This window comes from Pteropus medius, unplaced genomic scaffold (assembly GCF_902729225.1).
Source record: "Pteropus medius unplaced genomic scaffold, Ma_sr-lr_union100, whole genome shotgun sequence".
Lineage (NCBI taxonomy): Eukaryota > Metazoa > Chordata > Mammalia > Chiroptera > Pteropodidae > Pteropus > Pteropus medius.
In genome coordinates, this window is record NW_024342469.1 from 2,627,111 (window position 1) to 2,646,579 (window position 19,469).

General features: G+C 44.9%; 1 protein-coding gene across 6 annotated transcripts in view; it reads right to left on the reverse strand.

The window, feature by feature from the left end:
* Positions 1-1,702: 1,702 nt before the first annotated feature.
* Positions 1,703-19,469, reverse strand: part of PPARA (peroxisome proliferator activated receptor alpha) — a 52,468-nt gene continuing 34,701 nt past the window's right edge. For 2 of the 6 annotated variants that reach the window (XM_039863182.1, XM_039863181.1), the window contains exons 3-8: positions 18,177-18,426; positions 12,809-12,969; positions 10,987-11,125; positions 9,998-10,200; positions 4,879-5,326; positions 1,718-1,968 (exon numbers count right to left, since the gene is read on the reverse strand). In XM_039863182.1, the coding sequence (XP_039719116.1) occupies positions 1,721-1,968; positions 4,879-5,326; positions 9,998-10,200; positions 10,987-11,125; positions 12,809-12,969; positions 18,177-18,384 (1,407 nt within the window). In that variant the 5' untranslated portion in view covers positions 18,385-18,426 and the 3' untranslated portion in view covers positions 1,718-1,720. Of the gene's footprint in view, positions 1,969-3,784; positions 4,551-4,878; positions 5,327-9,997; positions 10,201-10,986; positions 11,126-12,808; positions 12,970-18,176; positions 18,427-19,469 lie in introns of those variants that run through there. The other 4 variants (XM_039863183.1, XM_039863185.1, XM_039863184.1 and 1 more) reach the window with 3 other exon arrangements.

Below are 19,469 nucleotides of genomic sequence, written 5' to 3' on the forward strand. Positions count from 1 at the left end.
TTGCTTCCAACAGATCCTTTGATTGGATCTTAAAAAAAAAAACTCACCGAATATGGAATTTTTAAAAGGATGTTCTAATTGTAACTTTTGTTTTTTCCAAATCGAAGTCTCATAGTTTTGTTTTTTCTACTGCTGCATTTTCCTAATGCTGATCTTGAAAAGTTTATGAACATCAGTCCTGATCCTTCTTCGAAAGCAAATGATAATGACCTTAAAAAGCCAGATTTTCTAAAGATAGAGGGGGAGGGGTGTCAAGGATACAACCTGTGGGCAAGGCGTCCAGTGGCCCCTGTGGATGCGATGGCACTGGCAGGCGCAGCCCAGTCTGGCCGGGAGGAAAGGGACAATGGCTCTACTCTGACGGACAGAAAGAGAGAGTGCTTCCAGGGCCACCAGCTCCAGACAAAAGCCATAAGCTGCTTTCACAGGTGGACCGAAGCTGAGATATGGATCTTTAAGGCTGAAACGAGTATTTTAGACGCTGGAAAAACCACCCTACGTCCGTGGTTCAAAAAGGACACTTAACTACCTCAATCTCGGTAAAAAGCACCAGCCCATTGTGAACCCTGAGACTAAATGAAACCACCTTCCGTAGGACTTAGCCCTCCCCCAACCCCTGGACGGTTCTTCAGGTGACCTGTCAGCCCCCTGCCCCACTGTCCCACCCTTGCTCTAAAGTCACATTTGCCTTGTTTTCTCCACTCCGAGAAGCAGCTGCTACCACCAAGAGCTACGAAAATAAAGCTGCGTCATTTTAAAAAGCAACGCGTGGGGAAAGACCAAGGAGCTGCCTTGGCCCACAGGGCCTGGAAGGACATGTACAGATAATTTGTCGGTTTGCCCCTCACAACGTTACCAGGGCCCCCAAGCGCCCTGGCTGGGTTGGTTCGGATTTGAGAAGAAACAGAGGTGAGGGAACCAGGACGCGGTCTTCTCAGAGCTCGTCGCGAGCCCGCTCGCCACAGACGCTGGCTTAACGCGGGCCTGTGGTCAAGTGCAGAGCGCGGCCCAGCGGTTTTCCGGGACCTTTACACGACCTGGAAATAGGCCTCTCCGCGTAGCAGAACCATGAAAAGTGAACTGAACCTAACAGCGGCTGCATTTCCGTAGCTTATCAAATAATTCTTTGACATTCTAAATCCTATGCTTAAAAGCAGCACGTTGTCTTTCTTCAAATTCAGGAAGCAGAATCGAAGTCATCTGAATAAATATCTGCTGCGTTTTAAATATCTAACCTTTGGATACACCTAGATTTACAGGATTATAAAAGTTAAAAAGTGCTGATTAGTTTTCGAAATTATAAAGGCGCACGACAGTCACCGGTGGTACCAAGGGAAGACACACTAGGTATTCCGAGGTCACCAGCTAACCTGGTGGCGAATTATTAACGTGATTGAAAGAAGTCCGCATTGATTAACACCAGGCATGTTCGACTTAGACCACAGAACACATAACATCGTCCTCCTTAATTTCCAAGTCCTGACTATCAGCCGCTTACCGCCAGCATTTCTGTACTTTGCACGTGCTTAGAAGTGCTGATTAAAAGGAGGAGGAAGTGTGGAACAGGGTCCTCGTTACCTGGGGATTGGACTTCCTGTTCCCGAAGGTTAAAACGGTGGACATCTGTGCAAAGCGGCCTCGCTCCCCTGCCTTGTTTGTAGTGCTGTCAACGTTCAAAATCCTTGAAAAGTTCCTTTTTCCCTTGTTCACTTCCGACAGCTCAGTACATGTCCCTGTAGATTTCCTGCAGCAGTGGGTGCAGAGCCGCGTCCGACTCTGTCTTTTTGATGACCTGCACTAGCTGCGCGTGCTCGGTGACGAGCTGCCGGAGGTCCGCCATCTTCTGAAGGAGCTTTGGGAAGAGGAAGGTGTCGTCTGGGTGGTTGCTCTGCAGGTGCAGTTTGAGCACGTGCACAATCCCCTCCTGCATTTTTTCAATGTGTCCCACGTTTAGAAGGCCGGGGCGATCTATCCTCAAAAGAAAGAAGAGATGATTGAGTGTGACATGTTAACACCTAAGCATTCATGGGTTTGAGAGGCCACACATCCCGATTTTACATGGCCTTTCTCGCCAGAAGCTTCGCTGTCTTTAGATACTGTCAACTTGTGTAGAGAACTAGATTTTTCCAAAGTCGCCAGGCCTAACAGGGGCAGGCAGGACAAATGCTCATTCCTAGATATTTACACTCCCTTAAATCGACAAAGCCTTGCAGGGTCGCCCTTTCCCTCTGGATTTACCTGGCTAACACCTGTCAGGGGAAATCCTCAAAACGTTAGGAGCAACTATACATTCTACTGGTGATTCCAATAACCAATTTTGCATAATATGAGAGATGAAATTCTTCTTCCCAAGTCAAAACCAGATACTCGGTTTCAACTTTTTCACTAATAGTTAAGGAAAGTGACCTCGTGAGACCTGAGTATTGTGGTAGAAAGCACTGTTACAGGTAGCTTCGGACATGAATCAGGAGTAAGAAAGTGGGGCGAGATATGAATGGAGGGCAGACACCAGCCGGAGAGGATGCCGAGGAGACCTGAAATGGGGAGGTCGGGTGCAAGAAGGGCCAACGTTCATGCCGGGCGACCTCCCTGGGGGAGCTCTGCCATGGGCACCAGACTTCCTAGATAGTCTCTGACCAGGCGTCCTCCCCTTGGTCCAGAAAATACACCCCCAGCCATGCCCCATAGCGGTGCTCTCTTTAAAACCCCACTCACTAACGGAGTTTTCAAAGGTGTTGTTAAGGATGTGGATCTTTCATGGTTTTTTTTTTTTCCAGTTGTAAACCATCCTTGAACAATATGGTGTGTGTAGGGGGTTTGGGGCACTGGTCCCCAACAGTCAAAATACACGTGTTACTTTTGACTTCCCCCAAACTTGACCACAGTTATCCCTGGGTATCTGGGTGGGGGGCTGATTCCGGGAACCTCTGCGGATACCAAAATCCATGGACGCTCAAGTCCGTTACATAAAAGGGCATAGATCAATGCATACAGTTGGCCCTCTGCATCCGCGGGTTTCCAGCTGTGGACAGAAAATACTGTTTTTAATCTGCAGCTGGTTGAATCTGTGAATCCAAAACCCGGGGACACGGAAGGTCGACCATATATTTATTGAAAAAATCTGAGTATGAACCCCCATTGTTGAAAGGTCAAGTATTTAAAGGTTTTCAATAGATTTTTAAAAAATAAAGTGAACCCCCCATAATTTTAACCCTACCACACCAGACATCTATCTCACCAGACATCTCTCTCTATATAGGATTACTGCGATTATAATTTCTTCTATAAAACTGTGATCACACTACATAAAAATGGTTCTGTAATTGCTTTTTACCCACAACACATGTCTTGAGCATACAAAGGACAGAGACGGATTGCGTACAACTGCTTTGCCATTTTACACTTTCGCCAGAACGTAAGGACTTCCTCTGCTGGGCTGTCCAGCGGGTGGCGACAGGGACAGGCCTCGTGGGGCTGGACTGCCCTCACCCAGTTCCCTTTACAGAGTCTGGGTGGCTGCGACAGCCTCAGTTCTGCGAGTGTCAATCACGGGGGACAATACAGCTTCCAGCAGTTTGTGGGAGCAGGCGCCCCATCGGTCTCCCCAAAGGCTGGGGAAGAATAGTATCTTTACAGTAGAGAGGTGACCTAGACCCAGGACAGTGCTATTTAAAGGAACACGACACCGAGCCCAAAACCTGGGGGCTGCAGAGCCAGCTTCCCACAGAGAAGCCCAGAATTACCTTCACTGGGGTCTATTTCCTTTAGCAAACTTCACAATTGCTACCTATTAGCTACTGATTGTTTATTCTGAAATAGCGTAAACATACCAATAGTGACTGTGACTGTGCTAACATTTTATAGAATCCCGTGTGTAATACAGTTACAGTGAATACAGTACAGATGTGTATGTTATAATAACGTAATATACAGTCACGCGGCACTTAACGACGGGGATCCTTCTGAGAGAGGCGTCCTCGGCGACCGTCACTGTGCCAGCATCACACAGTGCACTCACACCTGGGTGGCACAGGCCACTGCACACCTGAGCTGTGGGGCGCAGCTGCTGCTCCTGGGCTGCCAGCCCGTAGAGCATGTGGCCGCACAGAACAACACGAGAGTAAACGAAGCACAGGCGGGGACGATGCCATCCAGAGACGCACAAGCACGAGAGGGCCGAGGCCGAGCGTGGCCCGTGGGGACACCACGCACTGTGCTACGGCAGACGTTCTCGTCCTCAGTCGAAAGAGCACCCTCTGAAGGCACAGAAGCCGACTACAGCAAGTATATACACGAGTCCCGTGTCGGTTATTGTCGGTATCAGGGGTTATGGACTGCCCGTAACTGTCCGTGCTGAGCCTTTGAACGACTGGCAGTGTCGTGGGTTTGTTTATGACAGCATCGCCACAAACACGTGAGTGACGCGTTGTGCCATGACGTTATGATGCTGTGACCTCACTAGGACATAGGAATGTTTCAGCTCCATGATAATCTTAGGGGACCCATCGTATGTGCCGTCTGTCGTTGACCAAAACATGGTTATGCGGCACGTGACTGTCATAATAATATTATACATCATATATTACATAATTACTAATCATATCTGATGAGATCCTTGATATGATTATAATTATAAATAAAACATACACATAATGTACAATATGTATTTATACAGATGCTATAACATGATATGTTATTGACATAATTCTCACCAGTTAATTCTAGTCAGCGGCGACGTACAGGCTCAGATACCCTCCCGCCTTCCGGTGCGCACTCCACTGCGGCCCAGCTCCCGCTCACAGCGGATGTACCAGTGTCGAATTCAAGATAAAGAGTCTGTAGGCAACATGGCAGCAGCAGATTCAATTGGTAACTTACCTCCACAGCAAATTATAGCGGCCACAAAAAGGGAGATATCGCTGTCGTCCAGTTCCAGGGCGTTGAACTTCATCGCAAAATCAAATTTGGGCTCCATGATATCGCAAAACGGTTTTCTGAGGCTTTTTAGAAATTCGCGAGTTATAAAACCACTTCCGTATGCTACCAGCATCCCGTCTTTATTCATCACAGAAGACAGCATTGCAAATATGGCCTCGTAAACTCCGTATTTCAGCAAAGTGACCTGATCATTCAAGTCCAAATTTGCAAAGCCAGGGATGGACTTGGCAAACTCCGTGAGCTCCGTGACAGTCTCTACAGATGTGCACTGGCAACAGTGGAAGATGCGGACTTCCGCCTCCTTGTTCTGGATGCCATTGGCCACCAGCTTGGCCACTAGCGTCTTCTCAGCCATACACAACGTCTCCATGTCATGTATGACAAAAGGCTGCAAAGAAAGACGCTGGAGGTCAGTCGGGTAACTGGTGACTAGCTGCCCTCCTGCTTATGAATAAACCGTATCCAAATCACCCGTGCAGAACAAAAATATGTACAAAACACAGTCCTCCTCCTTAAACAAGCTCAAAATGAGCTGGGGACAAGCCGACCTTACCAGAGAGCTAACAACAGAAATCAGTAAGATAATTGTGGTTGGGGCTAAGAAAGTGAAGTACTGATTTTGGCAAAAAGGTAACGGGAGAGTCTTAGCAAAGCACTTTCAACATCTTCTAACGTTCTCTGAAGTCCTAAATACTACTGTAGTCGTTTTAATTACAATAATTCTTAATTTTACCGTTGAATAAACTTTAGAGAAGACCATCGCCATCTAACACTGACTGCTGAATGAATAAAATCGGGCATTTAAACAAATACATACAACTCAGAGCCGGCGTTTGTGTAGAAGTAAGTAAACAGCATTGTTAAACCCCTGCTCTCTGGGGATAAACGGGAGGATTTGTTTCCTGTGCATGAGACGGAATCCTTCGCATCAGGGCCCCAAGTTCTGGTTCTGGAAAAAGTCCTAAATCCCCAGGGCAGCAACCTATACATCTCCATGCCATCTGCACCTAAGTCCACTGGTCCTGCATTTTATAGAGACCTAGTGGAGGGAAGAAGCCAACATACCCATTTCTGGTGGGGTTCAGGAGAATGGACGCGAATATCTCTGCCGGCAAAATTCATGCCGAATGTGTGTACAGCGCAGCAATGGACTGTGGGCCGAGCACTGTTCTCTGGAGTGTGTAAACAGAGCGCATGAGCAGCCCGGTGACTTTAGATGCACTCTGCCAGTGGGCAAAATAGGTTGCCGACAATGCATCTGGATCTATGCCATGATGTGTCCCCTATTCCTGGGCTCCTGAGAACGTCTGCAGAAATCGCAGCACAAAACCACCTCAGGGCACCTGTGGGCTGTACCCGGCACAGAAGCGAGGTGCATGTGTTGGAACAATCCGATGGATTGCCTTTAAAATATCTAAATAGAATTAGAATTTGCCATATAGTGCTGGATGAAAATAACCCGATTCCACAGCTGAGGGTAGGGGATAATGTTTAAATTACTATGAGTGAAAAAACATTCTGAACACAAAAGTCCAAGCCAAATTCCTAAATATCTGAAGTGTGATGAAGGAAGACTCAAACCGCCTTCCTCCAAAGACCTTAAAAGCAGCCAGGTTGCCACTGATTTAGGAAAGTCTGGGAGCGGTTTGGCTCCACGGGAAGTAGCTGCTCAGATCGAAGGCGTCAGCATTTACAGGATGCATTAGAGAAACGCTTTTAAAAGACAGACGACAGCATTCTCTCAATGAGAATACACTAGAAATAGAAAATACACTATTTGGCCACCCTGTCTTTATTCAAATCACAGGCCTTTTAGAAGTCTGTTCGACAAGGAAAAAAAAAAGAGTACAACAGTCGAAAAAATTCAAGAAACACTTAAAAGGAAGCCAGGGCCTCGAGTGCCTGTAACATCATGAGTGTGGCTGAGGGTCTTCGGGAACAGGCAGGGTGAGCATGGCTCCCAAAGTATTTGGCTACAGAATGCTTATTATTATTATTTTTGGGGAGAGCATCTCATAGGGCTAGCACAGGGCCCAGTGCGAAATGAAAAAAGCGGGGCCCTTTGTTCAAAAATGATTAAAAATTTCAAAACAGCAACAGCGGCGTCACTCCCCAGCGGTGCACTGAAACAGGCCCACAGACCCAGCCCTGCACCAGCTGTGCGTGCACTGAAACGTGCTCTCGTAAACGGAGCTTAAATGGTAACAGATATTTCTTTTCATTTTTATAAAATCATCACCTGGATTTTAGAAGGCAGGCCCCGTGAACAGGCAAAGTTAGAAACCCTTGGGATTCAAAACAAGTGGCACCATTAAGAGGTCAATGTTTATCGAAGCTAGAGAGAAACTAGATTAGAACAGTCGAAATTTGCCAAGCTTGATCGATAAACATTCCTCATAAGACTATTTATAAAATCCATGCCTTTTGGAATGTGCCCTTTATACTCAAATTTAAATGTGAATATAGCTGACATCACAGGAGGTCGCATCGGTAAAGCACTCTGTAAAGATTCTAAACAGCACGAGGCAGAAAGCCGCAGCTCCCCCGAAATCCCTCCACGCCGAGACCAGCAGACTCCAGCTGTTCCTACCATGCGTGTATGCCTGACGCTGTTTACCTGGGTCATGGTATCGCTTACACGAACTCATTCCCAAAATACACTGAAAGGCGTTTTCTATGAAAATTAGGCAGCACGATCTTTTAGTAAAAATCTGACTCGTTGGTAGAATTGCTGTGGATAGAACTGTTTAGTAAGCGTTTGGTTAGGTTTTACTACGTTTATGGAAACTATAAAATATGTTTTTCAATCTAAAGACAACTTGTGTTGTATGTACAATATTTCAACCTAACGCAAGAGAAAAACACCACGATGTAGTGCCAGGCTGCATCTGTCTGAGGGGCAATACTTTGCCAGGAGGGTGCAGGAGGCCCTTGTCCCAGAGATCCTGAAATGCTGACAGGAATGGTGAAGTTTCTCTTTTAATATTCTCAGCCACATTTCGAACATGAGTCTCTTTGCTTAATTTTTTTTTTTCCAAACAAGACATTTTAGTCTATTTAAGCTCAGTATGCACACCAGACTGGCTGCAGCTGACTCGTGGTTTTGCCTAAAATTCAATTATATGCTCAGAAGGTAAAGATTTTTCATAACTGAAGAGATCCAAAGACTAAAGACAATTCCCGACAATTTTAAGTAATATGGGAATCTGAAATAAACATAAGCTGTCCCCTTCATCTGAACTGAATAAACTTCTGATCGTTTCTTAGAGTTAAAAAGCAGCAGGGCTCCTTAACTGCCGCCTTATTCTTGGAACTGCCAAAGTCTAAATAGTCGGTATTAAGAGTTGGGGCTCAAACCAGCCTGTCCAGATGGAAACAGACATTTGCTATCCAGCCATCACCCGCCTCCCTCAGCTGCAACCCATCCTTCCCCAAAGTGACGTAATCTACTAGGCTTCCGTGCAGCTCCATATTCCTCCATCCCTCGCCTTCGAACCCCCAGTGTCCCCCTCCTGGTCCCCTGAGCATTTTGGCGGGTTCTAGCTCAGCCGTGAGCTACAGAGTGGTCTTCACGGGACAAAGGAATAGTCTACTGCAAGGGCGAATTCACTCCCTGCTTCTAGCCAGCCAGAGCTCTGCTTCCACACCGAAGATCTGTCCAGCAGCCATCAAGGCACCACAAGTTTGGGTGACAGTTTGGGAGCTCAGTGCCCTTGCCCTGGCAGGCCCTGCAGGGGACCTTCTCCTGGGTGGACAGGGAAGGAAGCCCAGCCCTGAGTGATGGCAGAGTGGCCCTGTGTCGCTCCATGATGAATGCCTGTCCCCCTACACAAGTCTAAGTTTTCACAGTTGCATGAATAAATCTGTTTATGACCTAGACAAATTCTTGACCCCACCACCACCGCCAACACCCCCTCAGGTGAGCTGGTGCCCCTGCAGCTGTTAACACCAGACGTGGCCTCTCCACACCCCATGCCCGCAGATCTGGGTGTTTGAGAAACAGACATCGCCTCCCTGACCCAGTCCCGTGTCACGGAGCATCCGTGAGGGCTGTGAAATCATCCCAGCCTATTTAATTGGAGAATTCATGAAGGAATTAAAAGACCCAGTAAAAAAAGAGGTTTGGTTTGTTCATGAAAGTAAGTAGCTTGTGAAACACTTTGTTTCCCTGTGACTAAAAGTTCCAGCTTGTAATTCCCCACAAGAATCACTTCAAGCTCTTCATCAGGACAAATGAACCTGTCTCACCAGGCTCGGAGGAGAAGGCAGACAGTCTTTATTCGCTGGCCTTGGGTAGTTCCCCTCTTTGAAGGCAGCTCTGAGATTACTTCCATAATGCAGACGAAGACTTAATTAACTACAGGATGAAGGCAGGATGGTGCCAGGCTGAGCAGGTGGCAATGTGTAGGGTTGTCTGCCAGGGGCACTCACAGGTGCTACTGAAAATGTCTGGAACTATCCAAAAAAGACAGTAAAGTGTCTGGAAACAAATGGCCCTTTCTGAGCCCTGAGATGATGTCACTGCTTTCTCATTGAAGAAAAAAAGGAAGATGTGTGTGTGTGTGTGTGTGTGTGTGTGTGTGTGTGTGTCCGTGTGTCCGTGTGTCTGTGTATGTGTTGGGGCCTGGGGGTTGGAGAGAAGGGAACAGTTTTAGGAGAAAGGATACAAGAGCACATTTGGAATGGGAAGTGGTTTCATTTCCTGGCATTAAAATGAAATTTTTTTGATGCACTTCAGAAACAACCCTAGAATCTGATAAGCTACTAACTAGATTTTTTTTTTTTTTTTTGCTGTATTAATTACACAGTCATCACACAACATGGACGGTAGGAGCTTTGGGATGGACCTTACCCAGTAGATAGGATTTGTTGTCAATCTACATCTTAGAGTCTCTGAATGAAATGTTTCCATCCTGTTGTCTCTTGGTTGCCTTGGAGATAAACGGTATTTTTTCTCAACATTTAATACTCATTTCCTCAATCCTTCCCTAAGACTTCAGCTGACATGTTGCCAACGGAACACTTCAGACTCGACAATAAACACAGCAAAGACACCTACTGGATTGTTGCTGGCTTTTCCCGCCAGGATGACGCGAGCCTTGACCTTGTTCATGTTGAAGTTCTTCAAGTAGGCCTCGTAAATTCTCTTGGCAAGGGACTTCAGATCTGCCATTTCAGAATCTTCTATGTCGTGTTCGCATGTGAGGATTTCTGCTTTCAGTTTTGCTTTTTCAGATCTTGGCATTCGTCCAAAGCGAATTGCTAGTGGGGTTGGGGGGAGAAATGGAATAATGGGAAACAAACAGAAATGAGCAACGCAGAGCAGGACGATGACACATCACCGCACGAAAAGTTCGCACCATGAATTAAACCACGAATGGAAATTTATAGGTAAGACAAAATCCACCTCTCAATATCAGTCAACTTTCTACGTGGGAGAGATGAAAATAAAACCCAAACTCCATGAATCCTGGACCTTTTTAAAAAGTTAAAATAAAAGGCAACAGTGTTACTCGTCTCGTTAGTTTGACAGGCTTAAGGGTGCTTACTGTCGCCAGCGCATAATCGGTCCTACAGGTTAAGGAGATGAAAGTGAGCCTTAGAATGAGTTTATAGAATATCTTTTTCTTTTTCGAGAGGAAAGATTCACAATTTTCATGAACTCGTTACTTTAAATTTACCTTCACATAATCATCGGCACGTTCTAAATTTAGAGTACAGTTGAATATAAATTCGTAACGGGGAAAATGTTTAAAATGGCACATGCTTTATATGTATGATATGAACATTAAGACATCCCAGGAATTTCCAATTGGTTTTCAAATCTTACATCAAAGTCTTACCAGTAGTTCAAAGTTTCCGGCACTAACCCCAAGCGCCCTGCTGAGTGTCAGTTATGACTTTTATTTCCTTAGGCCATTATGGTTTAAAAACGATCTGGGTATTAAATGTTGCAGCACATTCATTCCAGAAACAGTCAGTTCCCACCGAACAAGAAGGGTAAATCGAGGCATGGACTGGGAAAATGCAACGGACAACCTTACCTACCATTATGGGACATCCCAACCGAAAGGCACTTGTGGAAGCGACAATGTTGGCACTTGTTTCGATTCTTTTTCTGAATCTTGCAGCTACGGTCACATTTGTCATAAACCAGCTTTAGTCGAATAGTCCGCCGGAAGAAACCCTGCGAGATTAATATACAGTTAATTAAATCAACGCCACTGCTTTAGTCACGTTTCCCGTTATGTATTATGGCCTCTTTTAAAATGAACTAAATTTAGAGAAATAGTTCTCAAAAGTCTGATATAATTGGGACAAATTGAAAATTTTTAATTTCATTATAAGTAAAACTAAAAAAATAAGAAAATGAGGCAAAATTTGAAGTAATTTCAAAATGTCCTTGTCTGGCTTGTGAAGACACAATTATAGTCTCCCAAAGAGTTGCTTAATCCTGTTAAAATTTATACAAATGTAATTTTTTCCTGTCCTATGACATACCTATATTTGTGACTAAAGACTTTCCGGGAATTTTTGTGAGAAAAGTAACTCCATAAAAGACAAAAATTATAATAAAATACAATAAAAGGAAGCCAGCTTTATGTAAACAATTCTTTTGCTCTTTAAAAGCACCTTAAACTTCACCCAATATGAAACAACTTTACTATTTGGTTCGTAAAAAACAAAACTAAACAAAAGTAACTTAATTGTGCAGAAAAGGCCACTTCACAAGTCGCTTTTGGGAAGGCCTGTGGTTAGAAACTTGTAAAGGTGTCTCTATCTGCAGCGGGTTCTTCTCCTTGCCTTGCAGTCATTCCTCCACATTTCCACGTGGGGGGCCCGAGTGGCGCATCGTGAGAGGGAACAGCAAATTCCCAGGGAAGGCACGAGGAAGGGAGATATTCCTACTCGATCAGTTATCTGGGTTTGTAAAGGAGGATGGCCAAAGCAAGTATGAGATTAGGAGGAAGGCTGAGAATAGAGCGTTTTAAAGGTCAGGATGTGGAGACACTCCGGCTCACGCGGCCCGTCCTGCTGTGGACCACGCCTGGCTCCGGGCGGGATGTCGGTGTTTCAGGAATGTGGCCTGTGCAGTGTATTGGTGAGGGCCGCGGCATTTTCCAGGAGTCAGTAAACACGTCCAGCATGTGCAAGGAAAGGCAACTTCTGATGTAACCAGGTATCTGACTGCTGGCTCCCCCACGTATCACGTACATGAAATACCAAACCTGAGAATATGCACGTAATTCCAAAAGTATGCGATGATGCAGGGCGGCCTCAGGGTAGCGTAGGACGTATCCTTCTGATTATCATGTTGGAAAGTCACGGAAGGACCAGTGACCCAGTGGGCAGCAAGCTGGAGGACATGGCTGACCTCCTGTTGCTGGCCCTGGATCACGGTACGTGTAAGTCTGGCTGAAGATAGGCACAAGGGTGCTCGCAGTTTGGGTGCAGACCCCCGATGCGCAGGAAAGGACTGCTGGGGGGTCGGGAGCAGCTGGGGAGGCAAGAGTGCCGGGTCTGGCGTCGCCAGTGTGTGCTGCGGGATGCTGAGCGAGGCACTGCATGTCTGCTGGCTGTGAGCCCCGCCGCCCTCCCTGACGCTACGAGGGTAGAGAGAAAAGCTCTGACCTTGCACCCTAATGAAGGGATCGCTCTGAAGGTGGTTGACTGTCCTTTAAAGAATACTTTTCTCTGAGTTATTTACAAAGTGCAGCCCAGCAATCTGTCAAAGACTCTGGAGAGAGGAACTGATCTGTTACTGAGGTCAGATTCTTACCTTCGGCTTTTAGCAGATCTATTTTTGTAATGACAAACGTTTGCGAGTAAAATAAAAGGAACCCCTTTCTCCTCCTCCAGGGCCCCATACCTTGCAGCCTTCACACGCATGAACCCCATAATGGTAGCCTGAGGCTTTGTCCCCACAGATCCTGCACTCAATGTTCAATGCTGCGCTGGAAGACTCATCGGCGCTACCAGGAGCCATGGGATAAGTGACCGATGAAGGACTTGAAGCCGGTGAAAGGGTGTCTGAGAACAGACAGCAAAGGTTGATGAGTTTTCAAGGCATCCCCAGCCTATGTCTCAATTGTTGATGAGAACAGGATTTCGCATGAGAGGTTTTCAGTGGGAAGGCATCAGCTAGTAGGCAGAGCTTCCATCCTGAGTCGGCCCCTGTCCTGGGCCGTCCCACCCCCTCTGCGCTCTTAGGACTACCCACCGTGCTGCCATTGCCAAAGCACCTGCCGATCTGTCCCTGGGTTCTAGACCCACAGATCTTGTCTCACAGACACCTCCCCCCATGGGTCTCCCTAAGCCCATACTTGACATGCCCTAGAGAACTTGTTACTTTGTCTGCTTCCTTCCAGCTTTTCTGCAATTTTTAACTCAGTAAATTGTACCAGAATGCAGTATAAAAATCCATGTGGGCAACACCGAAAGCATAATCCATGAAAGAAAAAATAAAGTTGGACATTCTTAAAATTAAAACTTTTGCTCTGCAAAAGATAGTGTTAAGACACCGTTAATGAAAACTAAAAGAAAATATTGCAAAACACACATTTGATAAAAGACTTGTAACTAAAATATACAAAGAAGTCTTAACAAATAAAACAATTCAAAAAATAGGCAAAAAGCCTGAACCGACACCCCACTGAAGAGGATACACAGATTGCAAGTCAGCATATGAAAAGATGCTCCACACTGGTCATTATGAAATCATGAACTGAAACAATAGTGAGACATTACTATATAGCTATTAGAATGGCTAAAATCCAAAAAACTGACACCACCAATTGCTGGCAAGGATGTGGAGCCATGAGAACTCTCATTCACTGCTGATGGGAACATGAAATGGTGCAGCCACTTTGGAGGGCAGTTTGGCAGTTTCTTATGAAGCAACACGTCTTATGGGAATTACATTCCTAAATATTCAGCCAAGTGATGTGAAAACTGAAATCCACACAGAAATCTACACATGAATCTTAACTGCCTGAATCAGAAGCAACCAAGAGGCCCTTTGACAGGTCAGTGGATAAACAAAGAGCCAGCCTCAAAAGCCTCCACAATCTATGATTCTGAATACCTGACATTTTGGGAGAGGCAGATACTAAGAAGATGCATTGCTGGGGTGGGCATGGGGCAGACGGGGTTGAAGAGGTGAACGGAAGGGGATTTTTGAAAGCCTGAAACTATTCATATGAAAATGTAATGGTGGCTACATGATACTACTTATTTGTCAAAACCCACAGAACTTTACAGTACAGAGTGAACCTTAATGTTGCAAATAAAACAAAAGTAATTCAGGAGGTCAGGGGCTCCCGGGATGGAATGTAACTGTATTACAAATGCATGAAATGAGCTCACTGAAGATGGTGGGGTTGGCGCTGACCAAAGGAACCTTGGAAATGAGCAGAGTCTGTGAGACTAAAGGCAAAAGAGACCGACTGTCTGTCCTGCCTGTTAGCTGGTAGAGTACCTAACAGGGGTATGGCTTACAAGTCCGACATCGCTATGAATGTACACTGGGAATGAACGATTAAGAGAATGGTGGATGGTGGGAGCTGGGTTTCTCGCTTTTGGAGTGGGAGGATATGGATAAGCAAAAAGAGGTTAGGATGATGGATGAGAGTTCCAGATACCAGTATGAACTCAGGCTTACCTTAATACGGATAAAGGTGGCCAACTATGGAAACAGTTACAGATATGTGTACATACAAGGTTTAGAATATATACATATATGTCTTTGCTGTCGGCTTAGAGAGCCTAAGAGAAAAGACACTCCAGTAATAACCTGATATGATCAGAGGGGATAATACCCACAACTCGCACGGAGCTGGATGTAGCCCTGATACCGCCGCTCACCGTGGGAAAGTCTCAGAATTCTCTGGGCGTTTGGTAAAGGACCCAAAAGGGCTTTGCCTTAGCAGTCAGGAAAAACTACCTCTAGAATCAACGCTGCTATAGTCCCATCTAACAAAGCTTACAAACACGACCTGAAAGGATAAAACATCTTCCAAGTAACTCAACTGCATCCTAGAATAAAACTCAGGAAAATTTATAGGAATACAAAAACATCCACTGCTAACACAGCCCACAATGCATAGCATCCAATAAAAAAAATTACAACACTGCATGAAGAAGCAGAAAATATGACCCATGATAAGGAGAAAATCGGTGAACTGAAACTGACCCAAAAATGATACAAATGATAGATCTGGTGGACAAGATATTTTAAAAAGTTATTATAATTGTATCCTAAATGTTCAAGAAGCTGGATGAAAGACTGAACATGTTCGGCAAACACAGGGGGTGTAAAAAGAACCAAATCATGTTTCCAGTGATGAAAACTGTAATATTGACATGAAAAACACATTGAATGGGAAAAGGAGCAGAGCAGACATTGTGGAAGAAAGATTAGTAGACTCGAAGATGTAGCCTAGTAAACTAAAATGAAACAGAGAGAAATAAGACCAAAAAAAGAAGAAAAAGAAGAAAAGATGGTTTCATCTGTGAAATCTACCGAGCATTTACAAAAGAAAATCAATTCTACAGAAATACTTCCAAGAAACTGAAGATGAAGAAATACTTCCTAAGTCATCCATGAGGCCAGCATTGTCATCTGATACTAAAACCAGACAAAGACTTTACGAGAAAAGAAAACTAGAACCAATATACCTCACGTACACAGACACAAAAATTCTCAACAAAATGTTAGCAAGTTAAATCCAATGATACACAAAGAGGGTAATACATGATGACCAAGTGGGTTTTATGATGGGAATGCAAGGTGGTCTCGACCTTTGAAAATCAAACAATAGAATTCATTACATTAATAAACTAAAAAAGAAAAAAAATCACTTGATTATCTTACTAGACGCAGAAAAAGTATCTGACGAAAGTCCAACATCAATTCTTGATAAAAACTCACACAAAACTAGGATTGGCAAGGATCCTCCTCAACCTAATAAAGCACACCTACGAAGAACCACAGCCAACATCATACTTCTCAGTGAAAGACTTTCCCCTAAGATCAGAGGCAAAGTGTCTGTTCAGCATTGTACCGGAGGTTCTAATCTGTGGATAAGGCAAAAAAAATAAAAGGCATCCAGCTCGAAAAGGAAGAAAACAGCCTTCACATACAGATGACACAATTATCCATGTAGAAAATCCTAAAGAATCTATGTAAAAACTACCAGAACTAATCAGATTAGCAAGGGTGTAGGATACAAGATCAATATTCATGAATCAATTGTATTTTTTTCTAAATAGCAATGAAAGATCAGAAATGGAAATTTGAAAAATGCCATTTACAATACCATCGAAAATATGAAACACTTAGCAATAAATCTGACAAAAAAACGTGAAAGACCTGTACGCTAAGAACCACAAAACGCTGCTGAGTGAAATTAAAGAGGACCTAAAGTAAATAGAGAGAAATAAGTTCACGGTTTGAAAGACTTCGTATTGTTAAGATGTCAATTCTCCCCACATTAACTATAGACTCAACACGAACCCAATCCAAACCTCAGCAGGCTTTTTGTTAAAATTTGGCAAACTAGTTCTAAAATGAATATGGAAATGAAAAGGACCTCAAAGGCTTGAAACATCTTCAGAAAAGAAATAAAGTTGGGGAGGTTATGCTACCTAACTTCAGGCCCCATCATAAAGCTAGTCATCAGGAATCTGTGGTACTGGCATCAAATGAGTCGAAGAAAATGGAACTGAAGAAAGAATCCAGAAATAGACGTGCGTACATGGTCAGTTGGTTCTTGACAAAGGTACAAAGGCACTTTAATGGAGACAGCAGACTTTTTCATAAACTGTACTAGAACAATTATAAATATAAAAAGAGAAAAGAGTTTTGATCCATATATAAAAATTAACTCAGTGAATCGTAGACATCAATTTAAACCTCAAAATATAAAACTTCTAGGAGTGATTTGGGATCAGGCAGTGATTTCTTAGATATGACACAAAAAGCGTGATCCATGAAAGAAAAAAACATTGATATACTGGACTTCAGAATAATTAAGGACTTAGGCTTTTTAAAAGATACTATTAAGGGAAAGAAAAGACAAACCGCAGACTGGGAGAAAAATGTATCTATCTGGTGTTTAATAAAGAACTTGTTTCCAGAATGGACAGATAACTCTCAACAGAGTTATTTAAATTGAGAAAACAACTCAATGTAAAAATGGGCCAAGATTTGAACAGAAACTTCACCGAAGAAGACACGTGGCAAGTAAGAGTGTGAAAAGATGCTCCGTGTCCCTTGTTCCCTACGCTTCGCTCTCACAAACACGGCTGCAGTCAGGCCCTTGCACATGCCTCCTTTCAGCGACTGCTCCCAGCGGGCGTGCTGGGCTTTGGGGCGCACATACTTTCGATGGCTCTCGGGTTTCACCCGTGTGCACCGCTTCCAGCAGTGTCAACGCTCCCTTTCCCACGGTCACTAAAGCTAGTGCACTGCCATGAAAACCATCTTCCTGGAAGTGAGAATGAGCGAGAAGACAGCTGGGGGAAATGTGATCCAGGCCAAGACCTCAACAAGGGGGCCCGTGGAGAGGGCAGAACCCTGAGACCTGTCACCAAACTGCCATGGAGGACCTTCTCCGATGCCCTCTCAAAGCCGGAACCCACATACACGCCTCGTTCCCAGCATGAGCTTTTCCCCGTGGCCAGCCCCGATCCAACGCCCTCAGTCCTGACCCAAGCCACACTCTGCCCAGAAGCCCTGTGGAGTCCAGTCCACTTAGACAGAGCCTCCTTCAGATTGAGGCGCAGTTTATACCACACGATCCTGGGTTGGCTGAAATGCCACCGAGCAGGACAAACTGTCTCCCGATGTCTTCTTTCTCAGTGATGCCACAGGTAACATTACCCGAGCACACCCCATGTTTCATCTGTCTTGTCATTCTTAATGCAAGAAGTGGGGAGATGGTTCATATACATTTCCAGATTCAAAAAGGAGTCATTTTTTTTACAATAGGGTTCTCCGCTTTAAAAAAATATAAATTCATGGCATTTTTGAAAAATGCATCTGGCTGCCTTAACTGAATTTCAAACGTTACTTGATTTGTGTATGGGTTTTAAAAGAGGGCATCCTAGGAGATGCGAGATACACCCACAGCCCCAAGGCCCACGGCAGTGGATGTCACCTTTTCTAGCTAAAGTGAACAATTTTCTCTACGGAAAAACAATTCTAAATAAAGCTTTCTAAGAAAGAGCATACTCACCTGTAATGACGGATCCATCTGATCCTGGACCACTTCCTAAATACTGGTATTCTGTAAAACTAAAGCTTCCAGAACTGTCCTCACACATGGATTGAGAAATCTCTTGGATGGTTCCCATTTCTTGCAGGAATTCTTCAGATAATGGGCTTTCCAGATCATCAGCCTCAAGTGGGGAGAGGGGGCAGATTGGGCTTTCTGTGTCCACCATCTTGACTCAACAGTGCCTGTCACGCAAGTGAATGCCAGCCTACTGGAGGAGAGAGAAATGACTGGTAAAAGCAACATAGGACATTGGTTTTCTGTTAATGAAAACATCATTTATCAATGAAGACATACATGATTTCATAATCTAAGAAGTAACACTGTTGACCATCTTTTCTTGGCTTGCCTTCAGTCTTGATAAACACACTAATAAATGAAAACTTTTCAACAAAATGTCTAAGGTGCCATCACCGACCATGCCGGGACTGAGTCACTCACTCATCCCTGTGTGCTGAGCTCAATCCACCGTCACTGAAGTGGAGAAAACAGCAATGTACACAAGGTCCATGTTCTCTTAGGACACCACTCTGGTGGGGACACAGACAGTGAACAAATAAATAACGTATGGCATGTCTGATGGCGATTCTATAACAGAGTAGCTGGATGGGAAATACAGGCAGGCCAGGGAAGGCCTCGCTGACTGGGAGACAGTGAGAGCTGAAGGAACGACAGAGTGGGCTATATGGGAGTCTGGAGAGGAATGTTCCAGCAAGTCAGACAGCAAATAGGATGGCAGCACGCCCGCTGGTACTTCCTAGGGACGAGCGGGCCAGTGTGCCTCAGGTGGAGGGGGCAGGGGGATGGCAGGAGAAATGAGCAGTCAGCACGCATACTGGGTGCAATGCTGTATGTTCTCCTGTACCCTTGGGGTGACCTGTGCAGGCACACTTAAAAAATGACTGTGCCGTAATAAACACATCACACTTTGAAAAGTCTCCATACATAGGTGAGTGCCCGTAGAAGCTGGACTGTTTCAAATCAAGCGAAAGACCATTTTCCACGCGGATGCTTTGATGGGCTGGACTGTGTCCCCCCAAATTCATGTACTGGAGCCCTCACCCCAGGACCTTACAATATGGCCACCTCGGTAAATAATAAAGAGGTGATACACCAAATGAGGTCTTCAGAGTGGGCCCTAATCCAAGCTGACTGGCATCCCTGTAAGAAGAAGAAACTGGGACTCACAAAAAGACCAGTGATGTGCAAGCACAACGGGAGGGCCAGGTGTGGGAGTGGCGGGGGTGGGGGAGA